Raw genomic sequence first — 21962 nt, 5'->3', positions numbered from 1 at the left:
TCGGATCATGATCCAATCCGATCCAAAGTTTGATCCTATTTTGTTGGATTTGGATATCCCCATTTCGTATCTTCGTATTGGATTCGGATAACCCCCTATTCAATCCGATATATACATATATATATGTTATTTATTTATTTATATATATATAACACATATATATATGTTATTTATTTATTTATAAATATATTATTTATTTTGCATCTTTGTAAAATTTGTTATATTATTTATCTTTCTATAAAAAACACGTATATATATGATGAAAATAGTTGAAAAGATACTTGTACTTTTTGTTTTTCTGTATTTAAATTGTTATATTTTATTTTTCTTTTAATAATTTATTATTTAAAAAAAATAAATCAGACCGGATCAGATCCAAATATCCGGCTTTCTCATCGGATTCCAATTCAAATCCATGTTTGTAAGATTCAATTAGATCTTTGGATCGGATTGGATCTGCTCTTAATAGTATTCGATTGGATTTGGATATACCCTGATTCAAATTTGGTCCAATCTGTTTGCTCCCTACATCAACACTTCCTGGCAACACACTAGAACCCATCTGTTCTTAATAGTATCCGATTAGATCTTCAGGTTGGATTGGATCTGCTCTTAATAGTATCAGATTGGATTTGGTTATACCCTGATTCAAATCCGGTCCAATCCGTTTGCATCCCTACATCAAAATTTCCTAGAAACACATTGGAACCCATCCTTACGTCCTTTGGTGGTTCCATACCTTACGAACAACTTTCTTGACAACCAAGGATAACCCCAACACCCAACTGGAACACAAACAACCCCAAAAAAGTGGGTCAAACTTGGTTGAAGGCCAAAAAGATAGTTGGAGACAATATTGGGAGAAGAAAATTTTCCAAAAATCTTTTTGGGTTAAAAAAATACGGGATCACTTCCCGTCATTCCCATGATATAAAAGAATCTCAAAGAACCAGGTTTCACAGGATAAGAACCTATCAAAGAAGAGAAACAAGCGTTGAAACCTGATTTGGTATTTCTATGGTTTTTCACTTTAAAATTCCACAATAAATCATTGGGGTATCAAACAGTAACGACACATATACCAAAATTCATCTAAAATCTGGGTGAATCAAACTATGTAATTTTCAAGCATTGCCACCTTCATTTTGTATAGATTGCTGATGTCATCCAATAGTGGTCTGACATCAGTAGTTCATCCTCTGAGCAAAGATAAGCAGAAGAAGGTTCTCCCAAGAGCTTCTAGTTGCTCTAAAGAAGAGAAGAATTGAAGAAGAAAGAGGAGAGAAAGTAATGAATGAAGGGGAGAGTGTTACTATTCACTCTCTCATACATGAAATTTATATTATGAGAGTTTTACTGTTTACTCTCTCAAATATGTTGCGGCCACATATTTTTCTACGTTGGAAAGGTTGTAGGAAGAGCTCAATCGTCATCTTTTGATTGATTGGGCCAGCACTACTGACAAAGGGAAACATGATAACAAATTGAGGAAGGACTTCTTAATTTCTAATTAGGTTAGACCCTATGTATAATGGACTACGGTCTCAGATATTGGGAATAGATGATGTGTTAGATCCCTATTTATGATGGCTTACTGTCTCAGACATTGGGAACAAATGATCTCCTAGATATATAGCATGTTTTCTACCTTGTCCAGAATGAAGAGATGTGGAGGAAAGAAATGCAGGTGGACCACCAGTGTTATACAGTTGAAATGTATAAAACTGTAGAAGGACTTGAAATGCTCTAACTTTGGGGGCGAAAGACATATGTAGTAGACAAGTTGGGCTCTGTACCCTCATTTGCAACTAGTTGCCCTTAGGAAGGAAAGGAAGCCTTTGAGAGGGTAGACTTTAGGTGGGAATGTTGTTATATCAAACAGTGTAGATGGCTAGAAGAAGAAACCATTAATTCGTCCACCTCAGGGACCTTACTGGACTTTACATGTATTGAGGTAGAGATTCTTAGCTTAGCTATGGCATGATTAAGGAGTACCCCCTTGCTTTCTCGTCCTTTGCTAAAGTAGGAAATGCCTCTAACATAGTGTTACTAATCATTTGCATTCCAACTCCTAGATTATTGATTTGGGGGCCACTAACCATATAACTCATTTGTCTTCTTTGTTTTCTTCTTATCAGCTCGTGTCCAGTCAAGACAAGGTGAGAGTAGCTGATGGTTCCCTCTCCATCATTTCTAGTAAGGGGGAGGTTCACCTCAGCAAGGATCTCTCCCTTAAATCTGTGCTTCATGTTCCTACATTTGTTTCTAATCTTTTATCTTTTTCCAAGCTTACTAAGAACTTGAATTGTAGTATAACCTTTTTTCCCACTCATTATGTCTTTCAGGATAGATTGAGAAGGAGAACAATCAGGAATGGTCATGAAACTGGGGGCCTTTATTACTTTGAGGAAGATATCGGTTTAACTCTGCAGCCATCACTTTCCAATAGTTGTGGGGATAAAGATTCAATAACTAGGGTGCATCTATGGCATGCTAGACTAGGCCATATGTCTTATTCTTTGTTAAAAGTGTTGTTTACAGAGAGTTTAGTTTGCAAAGTTTGTCAAATGTTCAATCAATGTAGAACCACTTATCTCATTTCAAATAATGAAATGTGTGCTCCTTGTGATTTGGACCCTTCTTGTGTTTGTGACCATTCACCCCTTGTTTCTATTGATGGCTATCAGTATTCTATTAGCTTTATTGATCATTATTCCAATTACACATGGATATACTTGCTAAAAAGTTTTACAGAAGTATCAAGAACAACAATGACATTCTATAAAATGATTGAAACTTAATTTTGCATGAAAATAAAACAATTTCTCTTGGATAATGCAGTAGAATACTTAGAATTCATTGAATATGTTCTTGGAAGATGATGATACTCTACAGTTATGTTTGGTATGATTGCCACTTCTACTTGCAATTTTTTGTGTTGGTCAATACGAATTTTTGAGAAATTGTCTTGTCATATCACATCAAATAACCATTTTCACTAAAAAAATGTAGGCATTGGATTAGGTGTTGGCATTTATAGTAGAAACATCAGATTTGACATCTCGTGAAGAAGCAACAATGGTACCCAATTTTTTATTGATAACTCAAAGCATTTGTAGTAGGAAAACAATATCCTTATAAAATTTGTATTGACCAACCTAAAATGTTGCAAGTAGAAGTGGAAATGGTACCAAACACAACCTACATCAATCTTCTTGTGCTCGTACTCCTCAACTAAATGATGTTGTTGAGCAAAAGAATAGGCATTTGTTGGAGACTACTTAGGTATTGTTATTTCAGCATTATGTGCCCAAGACTTATTAGTCATAGGTAGTTCTTACAACCTTCTTTTTGAAAAAATCAGATGCCATTGAGAGTATTGTCCTACACAAACTAACTTTCCCCTACCATCCAAAGTCTTTGGATGTGTTTACTTCATTCATGCTAAGGATCCTAAACAAACTAAGATGGATCCTAGGTCCTAGGGCTATTCGTGGCATTTTCCTTGGGTATTCTCCTACATAGAAAGGATACAAGTGTTATGATTCTATGTCTAGAAAAAAGTTTGTCACCAAGGATGATGTTGTCTTCTTTGAGTCTCAATCTTTCTTTCAACCTTCCATAGAATCCTCTTCAAGGGAGACTATCCAGGTGGTGGAAGAGGATTCTTCCTTGTAAGCTGAAATGTTGTAGCCGAAGTAGTAGAAGAGAGGAGGAGAGCAAGAGGTGTTGAGAATGTCGAACTGCATAACCCAGTCGACAGTACTATCATTTATATTAGATTACAGTACAATGTTACAGGAAATGTCGGGAATGCCCCTGATTAGTGATGGGACACCCAGACTACTTAAAACACCAAATAAACTTAGGCCCATTAACACAGGACCAGTACATAACAACTTAAACACAAATACAGGCTAATAAGAACACTTATCAGCCGAACCATCAATACATAAAACCCTTCAACCTAACACTCCCCCTCAAACTAAGCATGGATGTCAATCATGTTTAGCTTGCCAAGAAGGTCCACGAATTTTGTTGCAGCGAACCCTTTAGTTAGTACATTTGCAATTTGCATCTCAGATGGAGTATAAGGAATGCAGAGTTCTCCAGGACTATTCTCTCTCTAACAAAATGTCGATCGATCTCAATATGTTTTGTCCTGTCATGTTGCACAGGGTTATCTGCAATGTTGATGGCAGCCTTGTTGTCACAATATAGTTTGAGATGGCCCTCAGCTTTAATGCCAAGCTCATTAAGAAGAGTCCTGAGCCATAGGAGTTCAGCAACCCCGTGAGCCATAGCTCGATATTCAGCTTCGACACTTGATCTAGCAACTACATTCTGCTTCTTACTGCGCCATGTAACCAGGTTCCCTCCCACAAATGTACAATATCTTGAAGTTGATTTTTTGTTCCCAACAAAACCGGCCCAATCTGCATCAGTATAAGCTTCAATTTCAATTTTATTATTTTTTTCTGAATAGAATTCCCTTTCTTGGGCAAGTCTTCAAGTACCTGAGAGTCCTTTCAACTGCTTTCATATGAGGGATCTTTGGAGGGTGCATGAACTGACTGACAACATGCACAACATAAGCAATATCTAGTCGAGTGAGAGATAAATATATCAGCTTCCCTACCAATTTTTGGTATCTCTCTCTATCACACTAGTCCTCCCCTATTGATTCCTGTAGGCCATGATTCTATTCTATTGGAGTATCTCTTGGTCTATACCCTATCATGCCTGTCTCTTCTAGGAGGTCAAGAACATACTTCCGCTAACATATGTAGATCCCCTCTCTTGACCTAGCAACTTCAATCCCAAGAAAATATCTCAAATGACCCAAGTCTTTGATCTCAAATTCAGAAGCTAAAAACTCCTTCAGTCTTTTGATCTCTTCCATGTCATTCCCGGTAATCACCATATCATCCACATAAACAATGAGTACTGTAAGTTTGCTATCCTGTCTCCTTATGAACAAGGTATGGTCTTCATCACTCTGAGTGTACTCCACTTTCTTCATGGCCCCACAAAGCCTCTCAAACCATGCACGAGGAGACTGCTTTAAACCATATAATGCTTTCCTCAGTTTACACACCTTTCTATCAAAGTCATAGCCTGGTGGAGGTTCCATAAATACCTCTTCATGAAGGTCACCATTTAGGAAGGCGTTCTTCACATCCAGTTGATGAAGTTCCCATGAAAAATTTGCTGCCAATGACAATAGAACCCAAATTGTTTTGAGCTTTGCTACTGGGGCAAAGGTTTCTTTGTAGTCAATCCCTTCTTTTTGAGTAAACCCCTTTGCCATAAGCCTGGCCTTGTACCTCTCAATGGACCCGTCCTCCCTATGCTTTACAGTAAACACCCACTTGCACCCGACAGTGCTCTTTCCCTCTGGCAGATCCACTAATTCCCAAGTTCTTGCTTTCATTAGGGCTTTCATCTCTTCATTCATAGCTTCTTTCCACCTTGGATCAGACACGGCCTCTGAGTACCTAGAAGGAACATGTACAGAGGAAAGAGCAAGACAAATGAGTGATAGGCTGGAGATAAATGTGAGTAAGAAACAAAATCAGCAATGGGATGCTGAGTGGTGGAAGAACGGATAGGCTTATGGAGAGCAATAGGAAGATCCAAATCAGAAGTATGTGTGTTGGAATTACCTTGGATTGCAGAGATAGATTGATCCGAGTCCAACTGGTTGCTGTCATGAGTTTGAGGGCCCTTTTTCCTTCTGTTGTAGGTGATTCGTATCTCTTTTTGTTCTCTACTGGAGCCTTTAGGGATATCTACAGTATTAGGAGAGGTAACTGGCACAGTGGGAGCCTCACTAGGTTGACCCGGGATGCCACAAATAGGAGTAGAAGAAGAGGATGGAAGGCCCGAGGCAGATAGGGGAACAAAAAAGGAGGGAGAATGAGAATCCACTTCCATCCCACTAGTCTCCCCCTGAAGAGGATTCTGAGAAGACTGGAAATAGGGTTGAGACTCAAAAAAGACCACATCTCTGGTGACATACTTTCTCTTGGAGACAAGATCATAACACTTGTAACTCTTTTGTGTAGGAGGATACCCCAAAAATATTCCTTTCGTAGCCCTAGGATCCAACTTGGTCTTCTTTGGATCCTTCACATGTATAAAACATATATAGCCAAAGATCCGTGGAGGAAGAGGAAAGTTTGGAAGAGTAGGACACAAAACAGAGAAAGGGGTTTTCATACCCAACACCTTAGATGGCATCCGATTTATCAGATATGATGCAGTAAGCACAGCTTGAGACCAGTATTGCTTGGAAACCTTGTGCTGTAATAGTAAGGCTCGAGCTGTCTCCAATAGATGTCTATTCTTGCGCTCAACAACCCTATTCTGCTGAGGGGTATTAGCACAGGATGATTTATGTGACATGCCAGCATCTTCCATGAATAAGTTCAAGGATTTTTCAAAATATTCCGCAGCGTTATCTGACCGGAATTGCTTAATCCTCTTATCAAATTGTGTTTCAATCATTTTGCAAAATGCCATAGTTATCCGTGGCACTTCATCTCTTCCTTTTAACAGGTAGATCCATGTGCATCGAGAGTAGTGGTCAATAAAACTGATAACGTAATGAAAGCCATCAATAGAAACAATAGGTGAAGGGCCCCAAACGTCAGAATGAACCAAATCAAAAGGAGCTCGAATTTCATTACTGGAAATTGGATAAATAGTTCTACATTGTTTTGACATTTGACATACTTCACAGTCTAAACTCTGACTTGAAATGCCCTTAAACAATTCGAGAAACAACATTTCTAATGAAGAGAAAGGTAAATGACTTAGCCTAGCATGCCACAGATGCAACCTAGCTATTGACTCCACACTCTCCGGACTACTAGCAGCAGATGATTGTAAGGCTGAACCGATGTCTGCATAAAAATGGTAGAGGCCTCCATACTCATGACCACTCCCAATTGTTCTCTTCGTCAATCTGTCCTTAAAGACACAATGAGTAGAAAAAAAGGTTATACTACAGTTGAAATTTTTGGTAAGTTTTGAAATAGACAAAAGATTTGAGGTGAGACTAGGAATATGTAGAACTGATTTAAGAGAGAGGTCCTTGCTTAGGTCAACCACCCCTTTTCCAGAGATGGTGGAGAAAGACCCGTCAGCAACTCTCATCTTATCCTGACCAGACAACAATTGATATGAAGAGAATAAGGAGGACATATGTGTCATGTGGTCAGTTGCACCGGAATCAATAACCCAAGAAGTAGAGTCAATAGAACTAGTTGCACTAAAGGCAGAGACTATACCTGATCTGGCAAGTGAGGTGGAAGCAAAAGAATTACTCCTTAGACGGGCTAAAGCCCAGCTAAGGACCTCTACCTCACTAGCAGTGAAGCCCAAGGCACCGGCTCCAGAGGAATCAACAACCTGCCCCATGGGAGAAGAAGCCACTGTTGGTATACTTTGTGAGTTGTCACCATTGTTACTAGTGACAAGGTTCCAACTTGCCGCATGACCCTTCTGTTGCTTCTTGTCCTTTCTCAATGCAACTGGCTTCAGGTGAGGATACAAGACCCAACACTTTTCTTTTACATGTCTCTCACCCCCACAATGAGTGCACTTAAGATGCTTCTTGTCTGGATGTCTGTTTCCCTTAGTGGAAATCAGGGCTGAATGTTCACCAAATTGATCAGTTGGTTGAATCTGAGAGTCAACTTGCATCTCCTTTCTCCTGACTTCTTCATTCCTTACCAGATAATAAACATGTTGTAACTCGGGCAGTTCATCTCTTCCTAGAATTTGTGACCTTATGCCCTCATACACTGGGTCCAGGCAGCCAAGAACTTAAAGGCTCTACTCTCTTCAATCTGCTTATCATGTCTCTCCTTGTCCCTGGCATTTTCCCCGTCCAAAATCAAGTGATGGTCAAGTTCTTCCCAAAGTCCTTCCAGAGTTGCAAAATATGTTACAACTGTCATATCCCCTTGCCTTAAAGCAGCAATGTCTTGATTCAATCTGTAGATTCTAGCATTATTTTTCTTCTGTCCATAGGTTTTAGACACTTTTTCCCAAATCTTGGCTGTTGTGGGAAAGTGTTGAACAGTCCTAGCAACTCATGGAGTCATAGAGGCAAGCAGCCAGGACATAACTGTGGCATTCTCCTTGCGCCACACTGCATACTCCACACTGCCAACTTCAAGTTCCTTCTTACTCCCATCTAAGTAGCCTGTGAGATCACGGGAAGTAATAAAAAGCATTGCAGAAACGGACCACTCCTTGAAATTGTATTCATCCAGCAGTACACTTGTAATCTGCAAGCTGTGCAGATTCGGGTTTTCCAGATTTGAAGACCTCCCACCAGGTCTGATATCCCTAGAAGAGACCTCTCCGGATATTGAAGGCATCTTGGCTGTAGACTCTGTGTAGATAACACTGTTTCAGACTAGCCGAAGTGTTCACAGTGCTGAAAAAAAGACTAGTTGCAGTATTGAAGAAGGTTCTGACAGCTCGCAACACTGGTTCAGACTTGCCGAGACTGTCACAGTTCTGAAGTAGTTCAGTTACAGCAGCAAATAAGGTGTTCTGTGAGCTGGTAACCGACCTGAAGCTGAGAGATCTCCACCACTGCACTATGCAGACTTCTCTTGGGCTTCGATTACTGCAACTATAGAGAGTGTTCCCCCCTACGGCCAATACTAGGACTGCTGAAATCAGTCCTCAATGTAGGTCTGTCCTATACAGACCTCTCTTAGCAGCCGAATGGCTACTCACTACTAGAAACAGTCTAGTAGGACATCAACTTCTGGGTCTTACTTCCCTTGCGCCCTACAACCAAGGGAAACCCTAGGTTCGAACCTTGTATTGTTCTCCTGCAACCCTAGGGTTTCACCGCAGCAACCAAGATAAAAAAAAAAAGAAAGAAAGACAGCAAGAGAGAGGAGATGGCATTGGCTGTAACCAGGAAATTGCTTAATGCTCTGATACCATGTAAGCTGAAATGTTGTAGCCGAAGTAGTAGAAGAGAGGAGGAGACCAAGAGGTGCTGATAATGTCGAACTGCATAACCCAGTTGACAGTACTATCATTTATGTTAGATTACAGTACAATGTTATAGGAAATGTCTGGAATGCCCCTGATTAGTGATGGGACACCCAGACTACTTAAAACACCAAATAAACTTAGGCCCATTAACACAGGCCCAGTACATAACAACTTAAACACCAATAAAGGCTAATAAGAACACTTATCAGCCGAGCCATCAATGCATAAAACCCTTCAACCTAACATTCCTCACCTTTTCCTTTTGTCCCTTTCCTAGTCCTCCACCTTCTTCAGTTGATCCCTCCTGTTTTGGCACTTAGGTGGACCTAGTGAGACTTCAGTTGAATCAACCACTGGTGCAAGTAATGGTGGTACTAATGCAAGTCTTGAAATTCTTTGGAGCTGATTACCTACAAGAAAAGAAAAAGGCATTCGCTCCGATTGGTTTAATCCTGTTGATAAAGGTAACTCTTTTCCCATTGTTTCTCCTATTTTTACTTGGACCTTTCAATTGCTCTTCAAAAAACTGTTTGTTCATGTACCACACACCATCCTATTGCTAAATATGTGTCTTTTTAATCTAGCTTGCTTCCTTGCTACCACTCTTTTGTCATTATTCTTTCTTTTGTCCATATTGCTTCCAGGCACTTTGAAGCTGTAACAAAACGTAGATGTCGGGAGGCAATGAATAAGGAGATGAGAGCTTTGTTGAAAGCCAAAATGTGATTAGTGGATCTACTAGAGGGGAACAAGTGGGTGTTTACTATGAAGCATAAGGCAAATGGCATAGTGGAAAAGTACAAGGCATGACTTGTAGCAAAAGGGTTTAGTTAGAGGGAAGTAGTATATTACAAGGAGATATTTGCCCCAATTGCCAGGCTCAATACCATTTGTGTTCTACTATCCTTAGCAGCTAATTATTTGTAGGAAATACACCAGTTGGATGTAAAGAATGCTTTTCTAAATGGGGACTTGCATGAAGAAGTGTTTATGAAGCCTCCTCTTGACTATGACTTGCATGGAAAGGTGTACTTGTTAAAGAAAGCTTTGTATAGGGGAAGCAGTCTCCTCGTGCATGGTTTGGAAGGCCATGTGGAGCCATGAAGAATGTTGCGTACACTCAGAGTGCAGTGGTGCTGACCATACTTTATTTATAAGAAGATAGGATGAAAACCTTATAGCTCTCATAGTATATGCTGGTGATATGCTCATTACTGGGAATTAAACCGAAGAATTTTTCAGCCTTTGAATTTGAGATCAAGAATTTAGGACACCGTAGATGCTTTCTAGGATTTGAGGTTGCAAGGTCAAAAGAAGGAATATAAATTTTCCAGAGAAATTATGTCCCAGATCTATAAAGGAGATAGGTATGATGGGGAGTAGACCTGTTGACACCCCAATGGAGCTGAACCATGGGTTGTAGGAGTTGGATGGTGGAGACTACCTAGACAAGAAAAGGCATCAAAGGCTAGGGGGAAGATTGATATACTCATCTCTTACTAAACCAAATACAACCTATGTGGTACATGTTATGAGTCAGTTTATGCATGCTCCCAAAATTCCTCATATGAAGACTGTTGAAAGGATTTTCAATATTTGAAGTCATGTCCTGGAATGAGAATCCTGTTCAAGAGGCATAGTAGACTTGAAATTGAGGCATTGACAAACGCAGATAGGGTTGGTTTACTGGAGACAAAATGTCTACATTGGGGTATTGTACCTTTGTTGGGGAAATTATGAGTTAAACACTTCTTACTGAACTGGGGGTAAAAAGTAACTTGTCCTCTCAAAGATGCAACTGGCTGATGTATTTACCAAAGGTTTACTTTGGTGAACTTTGTACATGAGAGTATTATCTTTGGTGAACATTGTTTCCCTACATGCCATCAAAGATGCAACTGGCTGATGTATTTACCAAAAGTTTACTTTCAACATAGTTCCATGGATCACTTGGCAAGTTTGGCATAATGGATATCTATGCTCATCTTGAGGGGAAGAATTGTGATAAGTGATCAGACGTGTGGTCCTATTGTGTTGTTTATGTTTTAAGTTAAGAGTGTTAGTGGGCCTTAAGTTATTTGGCCTTCATCAGTTTATGTTATTAGCTCTCTTAAGTCATTACTAAACAGGGGTATTTTTGTACAGTCATGTAACTTTATATGATTAACATAAATATCACTTTAGGGCCAGCTGGGAGGGTGACCTGCCCATTCATTCTCTTCTTCTCTTTTCTTCTCTTTTCTTCTTCTCTTCTCTTTGTCTCCATTTTATTTGCAGATTGCAAACAATATGATTTCAGAGTAGTATACCATGCCATGAATAGTCTCATAGTTTGGTACTTAAAACAATCTTTAAGAGATATGATGTCAATGAAACTTGAAGGGATATAAACAGTGAAGAGCTAGAACTTGGAAGGTAGTTGCATCAATGGATATGTCCAATCTTTACTTTTTTTTTTGCCAGTGACATGCTCGAGTTTTTATTGATTGTAGAGTGAAAAACAAATCTCCATAGAGCAGGGATGAGGTGAATAATATAGACCATATGGCTGACAATGACCCGTGACATATATGTAATTTATCAGATTTGATAGGTTTTCCATCCTCATGCTTGATTCCCTCCCCCCACCCCCGACAATGGATCGATTCTAGTTGCACACACCCAAGCCAAAGAATCTTCCATCCTTCTAGCAAACCTAGGAATAAATTGAATATCTTTTATATTGGCTGCACATTGCTTTGCTTCTGAGGTGTCTGAGAGTCCAAGGGCTTGAATCGGATGATATTAACCAGGAGTTGACAGCCTTCAAACCACAATCAAATTGTATAGTAGGATGAGTTTGCCAGCTTGAGTCCTTGCAATAGTGCAAATGCTTCTATCCTCAGTAAGTTCCCTTCTCCATTGATCTTGAAAAACTTGGCAAGTTTTCCTTCATCTCTTGCCACACCACTAATTCCTGATAGCTTTGGGTTTCCATGGCAACAACCATCAAAGTTCAATTGATAAGCTCTTATTTATATCCCATTCTAGAAACAGCCCAAACTTGCACTGTTTGCTGGCTTTTTTGAGAAATGAAGGATTGAATCCCTTTTGGAACTCATTTACCTATTGCTCTTCATTTCCAAATATTCTAACTTTCTTTTCCTTTTATTCTTATGGTTTGCAGGGTATGGCTGTTCTCCCTAGAAACAAACCCCCAATATGGTTAGGTTCAGTTGGTTTTTTATATGGGTAGAACATCAGCTGAGTAGTTGACAGATCTTTTAATCCATGAGAAATACTGGGATTTTGTTATACTTTGAGCTTCAAAATAAAGAAACTTTCTTGGAAACCACCTTCAAATTTGGACATATTTAATATTGGGCAAACTCTTGAGCCTTGAAATGAAGAAAACGTCCATGAAAGCAATCTAGATTCTATGAAGTACTGAAATTGCTCTGGGGCCCATTTGCTAGCCCAGATTAGCACTTCTGTTTCTAGCTACATAATATCTATGTTTCATGGAGATTGTAGTTGTACCAGAATTTTATAAGTTTATGGTTATTCAACAATTAATAATGTTTTAGATATGAGAATGAAAAACCATTTTGTTTCCTAGTGTAGAGCTGACCATTCAGCCCATTATTATGGTAAAATACTTAATAAGAATCATTTCCTGTGGCAAAATTTTGATGTTCCAGGAATAGCAAAGGCAGTACTTTTTTGCTTTCTTGAACACTATAATCATTCATTGGGACTTAGTGTTGTTGATTTGCCAACACTAGATTCCCTATATATTAATGTCAAATAAGTGGTTTAATGTTGACTTTGATTCCCATTATTTTGATAATACCCAGTAGGAATCATTTATAAATTCATGCATCTTTTGTAATGAGAAATAATTAAATAAGACCATATTATTTTCATCTCTTTTCTACTTTTGGAAATTATCTTCATTCTTTTCTTGAAACTTATAGTAAATGAATCCTTTTTATTAGCTAAATATTCTTCATTTCAATAAATCTTGTTTAACTAATCTTCTTTCAGTTATCTATGTTGATATTGATACCCTCTTTATTCTCTTTCCGTTCCATTGCTTATGATCAGGTTCTTGCTTCTATGGCTGATGCAAATGGGCAAATTTCTGCAACAGTGATGGAACGTCTTACCGCAGCTGCAGCAGCAGAACCTTATGATTCTGTTAGGTGTGCATTTATGTCATATGGGAGCTGTGCGTTAGACTTAGCTAAAGGTTGGAGGTATAGGAGCTGGATGTGGTATGGGGTTGGTCTTTCCTTGAAAACCACGATTTTTGGTGGTGGTGGCAGTGGTTGGGAATCTTGGACATCTGCTTTGGAAAAGGACGCAAATGGGAATTGGGTTGAACTTCCTCTGATAAAGAAATCAGTCACCATGCTCCGAGCATTGTTGTTAGATGAGTCTGGACTCGGTGGTGGTCTTGGTATTGGAGGAGGATCTGGTACTGGAATGGGAGGAATGACAGCACTCTATCAGCTACTAGATAGTGACCAACCATTCTTATGTATGCTTCGAATGGTACTTATTTCAATGAGGGAGGAGGACAATGGAGAAGATGGCATGTCTACAAGATCTACAATTAAGCCAGGATCAACATTACTCTGGAGGTAATTAAATGTTGATTAAATATTATATATATATATATATATTTTTTTTAATTAATAAAAAAACTTACATGTAATATTAAACTTATATATATATATATATAATTAAACATTAATTAAATATTATATTATATACTTTAATGAATAAAAAGTTTTACATGTAATATTAAACATGTATATATAACTAAACATTGATGAAGTATTATATATATATATATATTAATTAATAAAAAATTTCTATATAATATTAAACTTATATATATAATTAAATGTTAATTAAATATTATATATTTTTTAATCAATGAAATTTTTACATGTAATATTAAACTTGTATATATTATTAAACATTGGTTTAATATTATATATATTTAATTAATAAAAAATTTTACATGTAATATTAAACTAGTATATATAATTAAATATTATCTATTTTTTAATGAATAAAAAATTTTATATGTAATATTGAACTTGTATATATAAATAAATGTTGATTAAATATTCTATATTTTTTAAGTAGAAAAGTTTACATGTAATATTGAACTGGTATATATAATTAAATGTTAATTAAGTATTATATATATGCTTTAATGAATGAAAAATTTTTACATGTAATATTAAACTCATATATATAATGAAATGTTAATTACATATTATATATATATATATATTAATTAATAAAAAAATTACATATAATTTTAAGCTCATATGCATGTTTGTCTACAATTAAGTGATTAACACTGCTCTGATCCTCAAGACATTTTCTTAATAATAATTGTTGTGGTCATGAAGAGGTTATGGGACTACATATATAGAAGTAACTCATGTCAAAGGTCTAGAGAATTTGGGCTCACCATACTAGGTGGGCAGGTTGCCAAGTGTCCCCAATGTGCTTGTGTTTAGTAGATACAGTTGAAGTTATTTATTCACTATTGGTATGTGGTTGTAGTAGTGCATTAGTTTTAGATCTCCTTATTGCTTTCAATCCCATACTTCATCATGGAGAAATGAAACTAATTTTGAGCTTATGCTGTGCAGTGTCCTTTCACCTATTTTGAACATGCCTATTTCAGAGTCCAAGAGACAGAGGGTGTTGGTTGCATCTTGTGTTCTTTATTCTGAGGTTAGTTTCACTTATGGTTTTAAGATTCAACATATTTCCAAACATTTTCTGTATAGGAGAGTATCTTTTCTCTCCTCCGTGCATGTATATATCTCTCTTTTTCTGTTACTGACAAGAAAATATTATTGGCTCTGTGGGTCACAAGTCAATAATTGAACTCAATGTTGCTAGATTCAGACAGGATGTAAAGTTGTTTTGTTACTAGGTCATAGACTGAGTGTTCGAACCACTAGGTTGACCCAATGACTTGTGACATCATACTTAAGCATGTAATATGCATTTCATAGTATTTTTATTAGTAATTGTAATAACATATTAATTGTACAAAATCTAATAGAACATTCTTTACAGTTCTTAGTTCCCACAATAGCCAGTCCCCTTGACCACATCACACATAAGAGAGACCCAAAATAGTTGATCCTTTTATATCGTTTGTTTGGCTAGGATCTCAGGAAAACCATTTGTTGATCGATTAACTTATCTGAATTTGGCCTTTATCTCTCTTCTATACATTTTATTGTCTTACTATGAATAAAATAGTAGCTCGACATATGCAAACTTGCACATGGCTCAATTGCTTGTGTCTTAACTTTCATTGAGATGGTGCATGATCCCCACAACGACTTTTTAGCAATAAAGGTAAACACAACTGGCATGGGTGGTTCGTTGAAAATTCTCTGGTTTTCACAAAACCATCTGAGTCAGTAATGGTTCTACCAAGTTTTCAAAAATTAAAAATCTGGTATATGAAAAAATTGGAAACCTTATTGGTTTGCAGGTTAATTGGTTTGACTATTGACCAATAAATTACTTTTTCTTCTTTTGCATATTGGATATAGATTTTTGATATCTGTGTACAAGAATGCCTATCAATAAATACACTTTGATGTTGAAAATGTCAAATTCTTTTCTTTATCTTTCCAACATTTAGCCTTTCATTTTGTTTGTTTTTCTTGAGCTTTACATATAAGAACCATATTGATGAACTACAAAAGACATTACTTATCTATGGATACGTCCCTTCGTCCCTTCAAGAGGACAACATTATGTTCTAAAGCTGTAATCTTGGCAATCTGAGGCAGGGACGCAAACGGATTGGATCGAATTCGAATCAGGGTATATTCGAATCTGTTCCAACATTGCTCATGTCAGATTTGATCCAATCCGAAGATCTGATCAGATCTGATAGGACTCGATCTGAATTCGAATCCTATTGGTTCTTTGGATCTTCGGACCTGATTTGATTCAACTTGTTTTCTTTAAAAAATAATAAATTATTAAAAGAAAAATAAAATATACCAATTTAAATAAAGAAAAAACAAAAAATACAAGTATATTATAATTATTTTCATCACATATATACATGTTTTTATAAAAAATAAATAATATAATAAATTAATAAAAATACAATATAAATAATTTATTTATAAATAAATAAATAACATATATATGTATTATATATGTTTATAAATATATAACACATCAGATCGGATAGGGGGTGATCTGAATTCGAGCAAACAGGATCGGATCTCCATTTGCACCCCTAATATGAGGACATTAGGTATAGGTAGGCTTTTAGAAACTTTGCAAGTGAAGTCTTGGTGATGTACACTAGTCCTATAGGCATTGACAACTTCACTCGTGTTGAACTATTGTCCTTAAAGGGATGAGATTGACTACATTACTATTATTTAAGACAAAAATATAGGTCTTGTATTTAAAATATGTGAGAGCAAGGCACTGACAACCTCCACTCAGGCTGGACTATTGTCCTTCTTAAAGGGTTGAGGTTAACTACATTACAATTATTTAATACAGAAAAATGTAGGTATTTACCTATGTAAAATATGTGAAGAAAAGGAAGTGAAGAGGAGAGAAGAGAAACAAAAGAGAAAAGAGAAAACATTTGAGCCAAGAATGCCCTCTTTCATTAAGTTATATTAATAAAGAACAAAAGGACAAAAATACCCTTATTTCAAAGTACAATGAAATAATCAAATCACCCCCTTCTGCTGAGCTTAGATATTTATCATGCCAAGGTTGCTAAGAATATTGTTAGTTTTGGTTTTAACATTCCCTTTTTTAAGAAGTTGGTTCTTAGATTTTATTAAGGGTGGGAAAACTTCATCAATAGTAACTTTCTTCTTTGTTATGTTGATCGTGTCAACATGTTTTGTCCTGTCATGTTGAATGGGATTATGAGTAATACTGCTGGCAGCCTGGTTGTTGCAATATAACCACATAGAGGCTCCAAATCTGACCCCTAGGTCATCAATGAGGATCTTTAACCCAACTCTGACAGTATGTGCCATAGCCTTATGTTTAGTCTCAGTACTTGAATAAGCCACAATAGATTGTTGATAGCTCCTCCAAGCTACCAACTGAACAAGCCAAATTTGCATTATAGTTTCAACCTATAGATACCTATTATTAGCATGAATGCAATACTCTTTTACTAGGAATGCCCATTGTTAGAGTTGGCAGGGGGATATTTTAGTCATTGTAAACTGGTCTATTAAAAGGTGTTTTGTCTCTTTTATTTCAGTTTGAGTAGGGTGTCCCATTCTTAAGTAGGGGTATAACAGTCTTTGTATTACACCCACAAACATATAAATAAATCTGGTTGACTAAGAGGGGTGCTTTTTCCAACCCCCAAGATTAGACCTTTTTTTTTCATTTGTGCTTCTCCTCCTGCCCTTCTTCTCTTTCTCTACTTCTTTCTCTCTTGCTTCTCTTTTTCTTTGAACCAAGGGCTGAAACCAGTGGAACAGGACTGTTAATACGGTATCAAAGCACCTGTAATCAACCCAGAATTTCTCCATAGCTTTCAGCTTCTTGTTTTGTATAGAAATCATCAATTGGTTGAAAGATCAGTGAGAAAACACAAAGGGCTAGTCATTTTTCTGTGTAGGAGACAACCATGTCTCAGTGGTTGCTGCAGTTGTGGTTTTTGTGGGTTTCTAGAAACCCTCTACTTGATACTCAAAGAGGGTCTGTCAATGGACAGGTTTGTGTCTCTGTGTTCTTGTGATGATTTGTTGGTTCATTCTGGTGAGGTATGTGTGTGAGAAGTTTTTTTTTTTTATGGTTTCAGTTGGTGAGAGGGCTGATTTCAGTGATGTTTGTTGCTGAAACTGTGTGACAGTGGGTGTTTCAGAAACATTGATCATTGACTGTGTGGTGGTGTGGGTGTTATCCTAGTGTGGTGTGGTGTTGTTGGTTGGGACTTTATATCAAAAGAAAAAAAATTATTATATAATGGAAACTATAGGAGAGAATAGTGATAAAAGATCAATTGTTATGATCTCCTCAGCCATGGGCCAAGTCAGTGGAGGTTTTTCTTAGAGCCAAGAAGGTGAAGCATGTGAAAGAAGAAAAACCCTTGACTGAATCCCAAGGGTCTAGTGAGTGGGAACAAGAAGTTGCATAGATTATGACATGGTTGTGGAATGGTGTGGAGCCTAAGATCAATGTGTGTAAATGTAGTACCAAAAAAAAGATCAGTATGAACTTTATGTATTTAAATACGGCGAAGGAGATTTGGGACCATGCTAAGAAACTCTATTCTGGGCAAGACAACAGTACAAGGGTATGTCATCTTTATCAGGAGTACTTTAATCTACAACAAGGAAATCAAAGTCTTGAGGAGTATTATGCTAATATGAGAAATATCCGTAATGAGCTCAATGTTTATCATCCCTTAACATCAGAATATCAGATGTCAAATTTCAACAACAAAGGGAACAGCTTGATGTGATCAGATTTCTAGTGGGTTTGAAAGCAGAATATGAGCCAATCAGAGCACAAATATTAGGTGGGTCTACTTACTTGAGTAGGTGTTTGCCCGACTCCGTAAAATTTCTATTGGATCTTTAGAGAGTCCTACTATCTCTGATAGGTTTGCTTTTGTAGTGGCAAGGAGAGGTCGTGGAGTCTAGGGAGGCTGAGGTAGTCTTGTGTTTAATCATGGTGGTGGACATGTTGGAGGTCGAAATTCAGGGGGAGGTCGTGGTAAAGGATGTAGTAATGGTCCTAGGAAGTGAACATACTGTTGAGACTTACTATTAATCCCTTTACAATGGCTAATCATGCTGTGACAAGTACCGGTGGTGAAATAAGCAAGGATCAACAAGCTAACCAGACACCTTCTACATCTACAAGTGCATCTAGGAAAGAGATGGTGAGTGTTCCATGTGATGAGTATGGAAGATTTCTCTAGGCCTCCTCTCAATAGAACACAACTACTCCTGCCCACTCAGGTGTGATTTGTTTGGCATCCAAACCTTCCTGTTGGATTATCAATTCTAGACCTTCTAATCATATGGTTGGGACTCCAAATGTGTTTTCTTCTTTCTCTCAGTCTTCTACTTCCCAAACAGTTACCCTAGATAATGGTTCTACTCCTATTTGTGGTGCTGGCAATGTTAACCTTATAAATAATTGTAAATTACACTTCTGCCCCTATAAATAACAATGGACAAACGAAATATATAACTAGAGAAAAATACTAAAATAACCCCACTGACTAGACTTTAATAGATATGATTCACTCACTGAGTCACCGTAATTTGAAAGAAAAAGAAAAATGTAAATAACTACAAAAGGTATTCAGAAGAAAAGTTTAGAAGATTTGTTTTGATATAAAACCTGTGTAAGAAAGAAGAAAAGAAAGAGAAGAGAAGGTTTATGCAGAGAAGAAAAGAGGAGAGAAATTGAAGAGAATGGGAGAAGCCAAAATTAGGTCTGGACACCCCTTTCTTTAGCTTATATACTCACAAATAAAAAACTGAATACAAAGACAAGCATGCCCTTAGTAAGTCAGCTACTTGAAAAATCTAAATAAACACTCTTAACTTAAACATGAACTAATGAGCTTTAGGCCCAATGACTCCTTAACTATGCTATGTAAATAAAAACAAGTGATATCAGCCCAAAACTCAACACTCCCCCTCAAGTTGGGAATAGATGTCACACATTTCCAACTTGTGTATATCATGCTCCAGTTTGTTTCTTGCCACACATTTTGTAAGAGCATCAGCAAGCTGCAGTCAGATGCAACATATGGTAAGCAAATTTCATTGGATGTCACTCTTTCCCTTATAAAGTGTCTATCCCCTTCTATATGTTTTGTCCTATCATGCTGAATTGGGTTGTGGGCTATGTTAATTGCTGCTTGATTGTCACAGTATAGCATCATAGGTTCTTTGCCCTCAACTCTAGTCTCCCCTAACAAAGAACGGACCTAGAGGAGCTTTGAAACACTATGTACCATGGCTCTATATTCAGTTTCTGCACTTGACCTTGCCACAACTGTTTGTTTACTCTTCCATGAAACTAAATTACCTCCAACAAGAGTGCAAACTCCTAATGTAGATCTCTTGTCATTTAGGCACCCTGCCAAATCAACATCTGTGTAAGCCTCTAACTTCAACTGTCCATGGTTAGCAAAGAGTATGTCTCTACCTAGGTGCCCCTTCAAGTAGGAAAGTATCCTATCAATAGCCTCTCAATGCTGAACTCATGGGGCATGCATGTATTGACTCACCACACTCACTACATAAGAGATGTCTGGTCATGTCATACATAAATATAGCAACCGACCCACTAATCTCTGATACCTTCCAACATCCTTCACTAGTTCACCTTTAGATGCATTCATCCTGTGGTTCTAATCAATAGGTGTATCAACTGCACTTGCCCCAAGTTTTCTTGTCTCTTGTAGTAGATCCAAAACATACTTCCTCAGTGAAATGAAGATCCCATGCTTAGACCTTGCCACTTCAATGTAAGTTCTTCTTCAAGGTATCAATCTCAGATCATTTCCTGTGACTATAATGTCATCCACATACACTATCAAAACTGACACAAGTGACCCCCTCTTTTTCACAAAAAGAGTATGATCAAATTGAGTTTGAGTATGGCTAAATACAACCAATGCACTTCTAAACCTGTCAAACCAAGCTCTGGGTGATTGCTTTAAACCATATAGAGACTTCTTCCTACATACTTTTCCTTTATCCACGTCATTATAAAGGCCAACTGGAAGATCCATGTACACCTCCTCTTGCAAGTCCCCATTAAGAAAAGCATTCTTCACATCAAGTTGGAAGAGTGGCCAAGAGTATGTAGTTGCTAATGATAGAAGAATCCAAATTGAGCTCATCTTTGCCACTGGTGCAAAGTCTCCAAGTAATCTATGCCTTAAGTGTGTACCCTTTTGCAACCAGCCTTGCTTTGTACCTTTCTATACTTCCACCAACCTTGTACTTTACTGTATAAACTAATCTACATCTAATTGTCTTCTTGCCATCAGGTAAATCCACAATCTCCCATGTCTGATTTTTAATCAATGTTTTCATTTCCTCCTACGTATCTATCTTCCACTCAGGTTTGGAGAGAACCTCCTAGTGTGAGATGCAATGAGTAGTCCACTTCCTCTTCAATGGTATTAGGAGTAGGGATAATAGTATCAATAGGAACTAAACTAACAAAGGAAACAAGAGGCATACCTGGATTTGTGTCAGTCGAACATGGAATCTCTAATTAGCCGATAGGGAGTGGTGTGGGTTCCTCTACTATGGAATCAACCTCCTTGTGCTTTCGTAGGCGTTGTCGTGTAAAATGTTGAGAGGTAGGATGTAATGGAGGTGGCAAAGTGGGTGGAATAGGTGGGTCAGACACTAGAGTGGACAAAGGAATTAGAACAAGAAGTGTATAGATTGCTTACTTCCTTCCCCAAAATGCTCCCCCTGAGAAGAACCTCCCAAGAAAAAAAGGTGTGGACTCAAAAAAGGTGACATCAATAGTAACATACCAACTCCTAAAGACTGGATCATAACAACAATACCCCTTCTGATTTCCTGCATACCCAAGGAAGACACACTTCTTTGCCTTAGGGTCTAGTTTTAAGCGGTGAGGACCAAGAGCATGGACAAAGCATACACGTCCAAAACGCCTTAGAGGAATATGGGACATCTCCTCAGGAAAAAGAAGGCTGAACGGAGTGCTATATCCAAGAACACGAGAAGGCACTTGATTAATCAATAAAACTACTGTAAGAACTACATCACTCCAAAAATAGACTGGAACTGTAGAGCTCAACATCATGCTTCTTGCTACTTCCACAATATGTCTGTTCTTCCTTTCTACTACACTATTCTATTGTGGAGTGTATGTATCCCTTTGATTCA

The 21962-nt window shown here is 37.5% G+C and overlaps 1 protein-coding gene across 5 annotated transcripts in view; it reads left to right on the top strand.

Moving 5' to 3' along the window:
• Positions 1-21962, top strand: part of LOC148880171 (BEACH domain-containing protein C2-like) — a 149556-nt gene that overhangs the window by 75964 nt on the left and 51630 nt on the right. For all 5 annotated transcript variants that reach the window (XR_016104484.1, XR_016104483.1, XM_088961987.1 and 2 more), the window contains 2 exons: positions 13117-13655; positions 14688-14772. Coding sequence is in view for 3 of the 5 variants with exons in the window: in XM_088961987.1 (XP_088818113.1) it covers positions 13117-13655; positions 14688-14772 (624 nt within the window). In the remaining 2 variants the exon portion in view is untranslated. The remainder of the gene's footprint in view (positions 1-13116; positions 13656-14687; positions 14773-21962) is intronic.

This window comes from Nelumbo lutea, chromosome 1, assembly GCF_056320005.1.
Source record: "Nelumbo lutea isolate HS-2025 chromosome 1, American lotus-T2T, whole genome shotgun sequence".
In the NCBI taxonomy this organism is placed as follows: Eukaryota; Viridiplantae; Streptophyta; class Magnoliopsida; order Proteales; family Nelumbonaceae; genus Nelumbo; species Nelumbo lutea.
The sequence above is the reverse complement of the archived record's forward strand: the minus strand, read 5'-3'. Positions and strand labels throughout refer to the sequence as shown.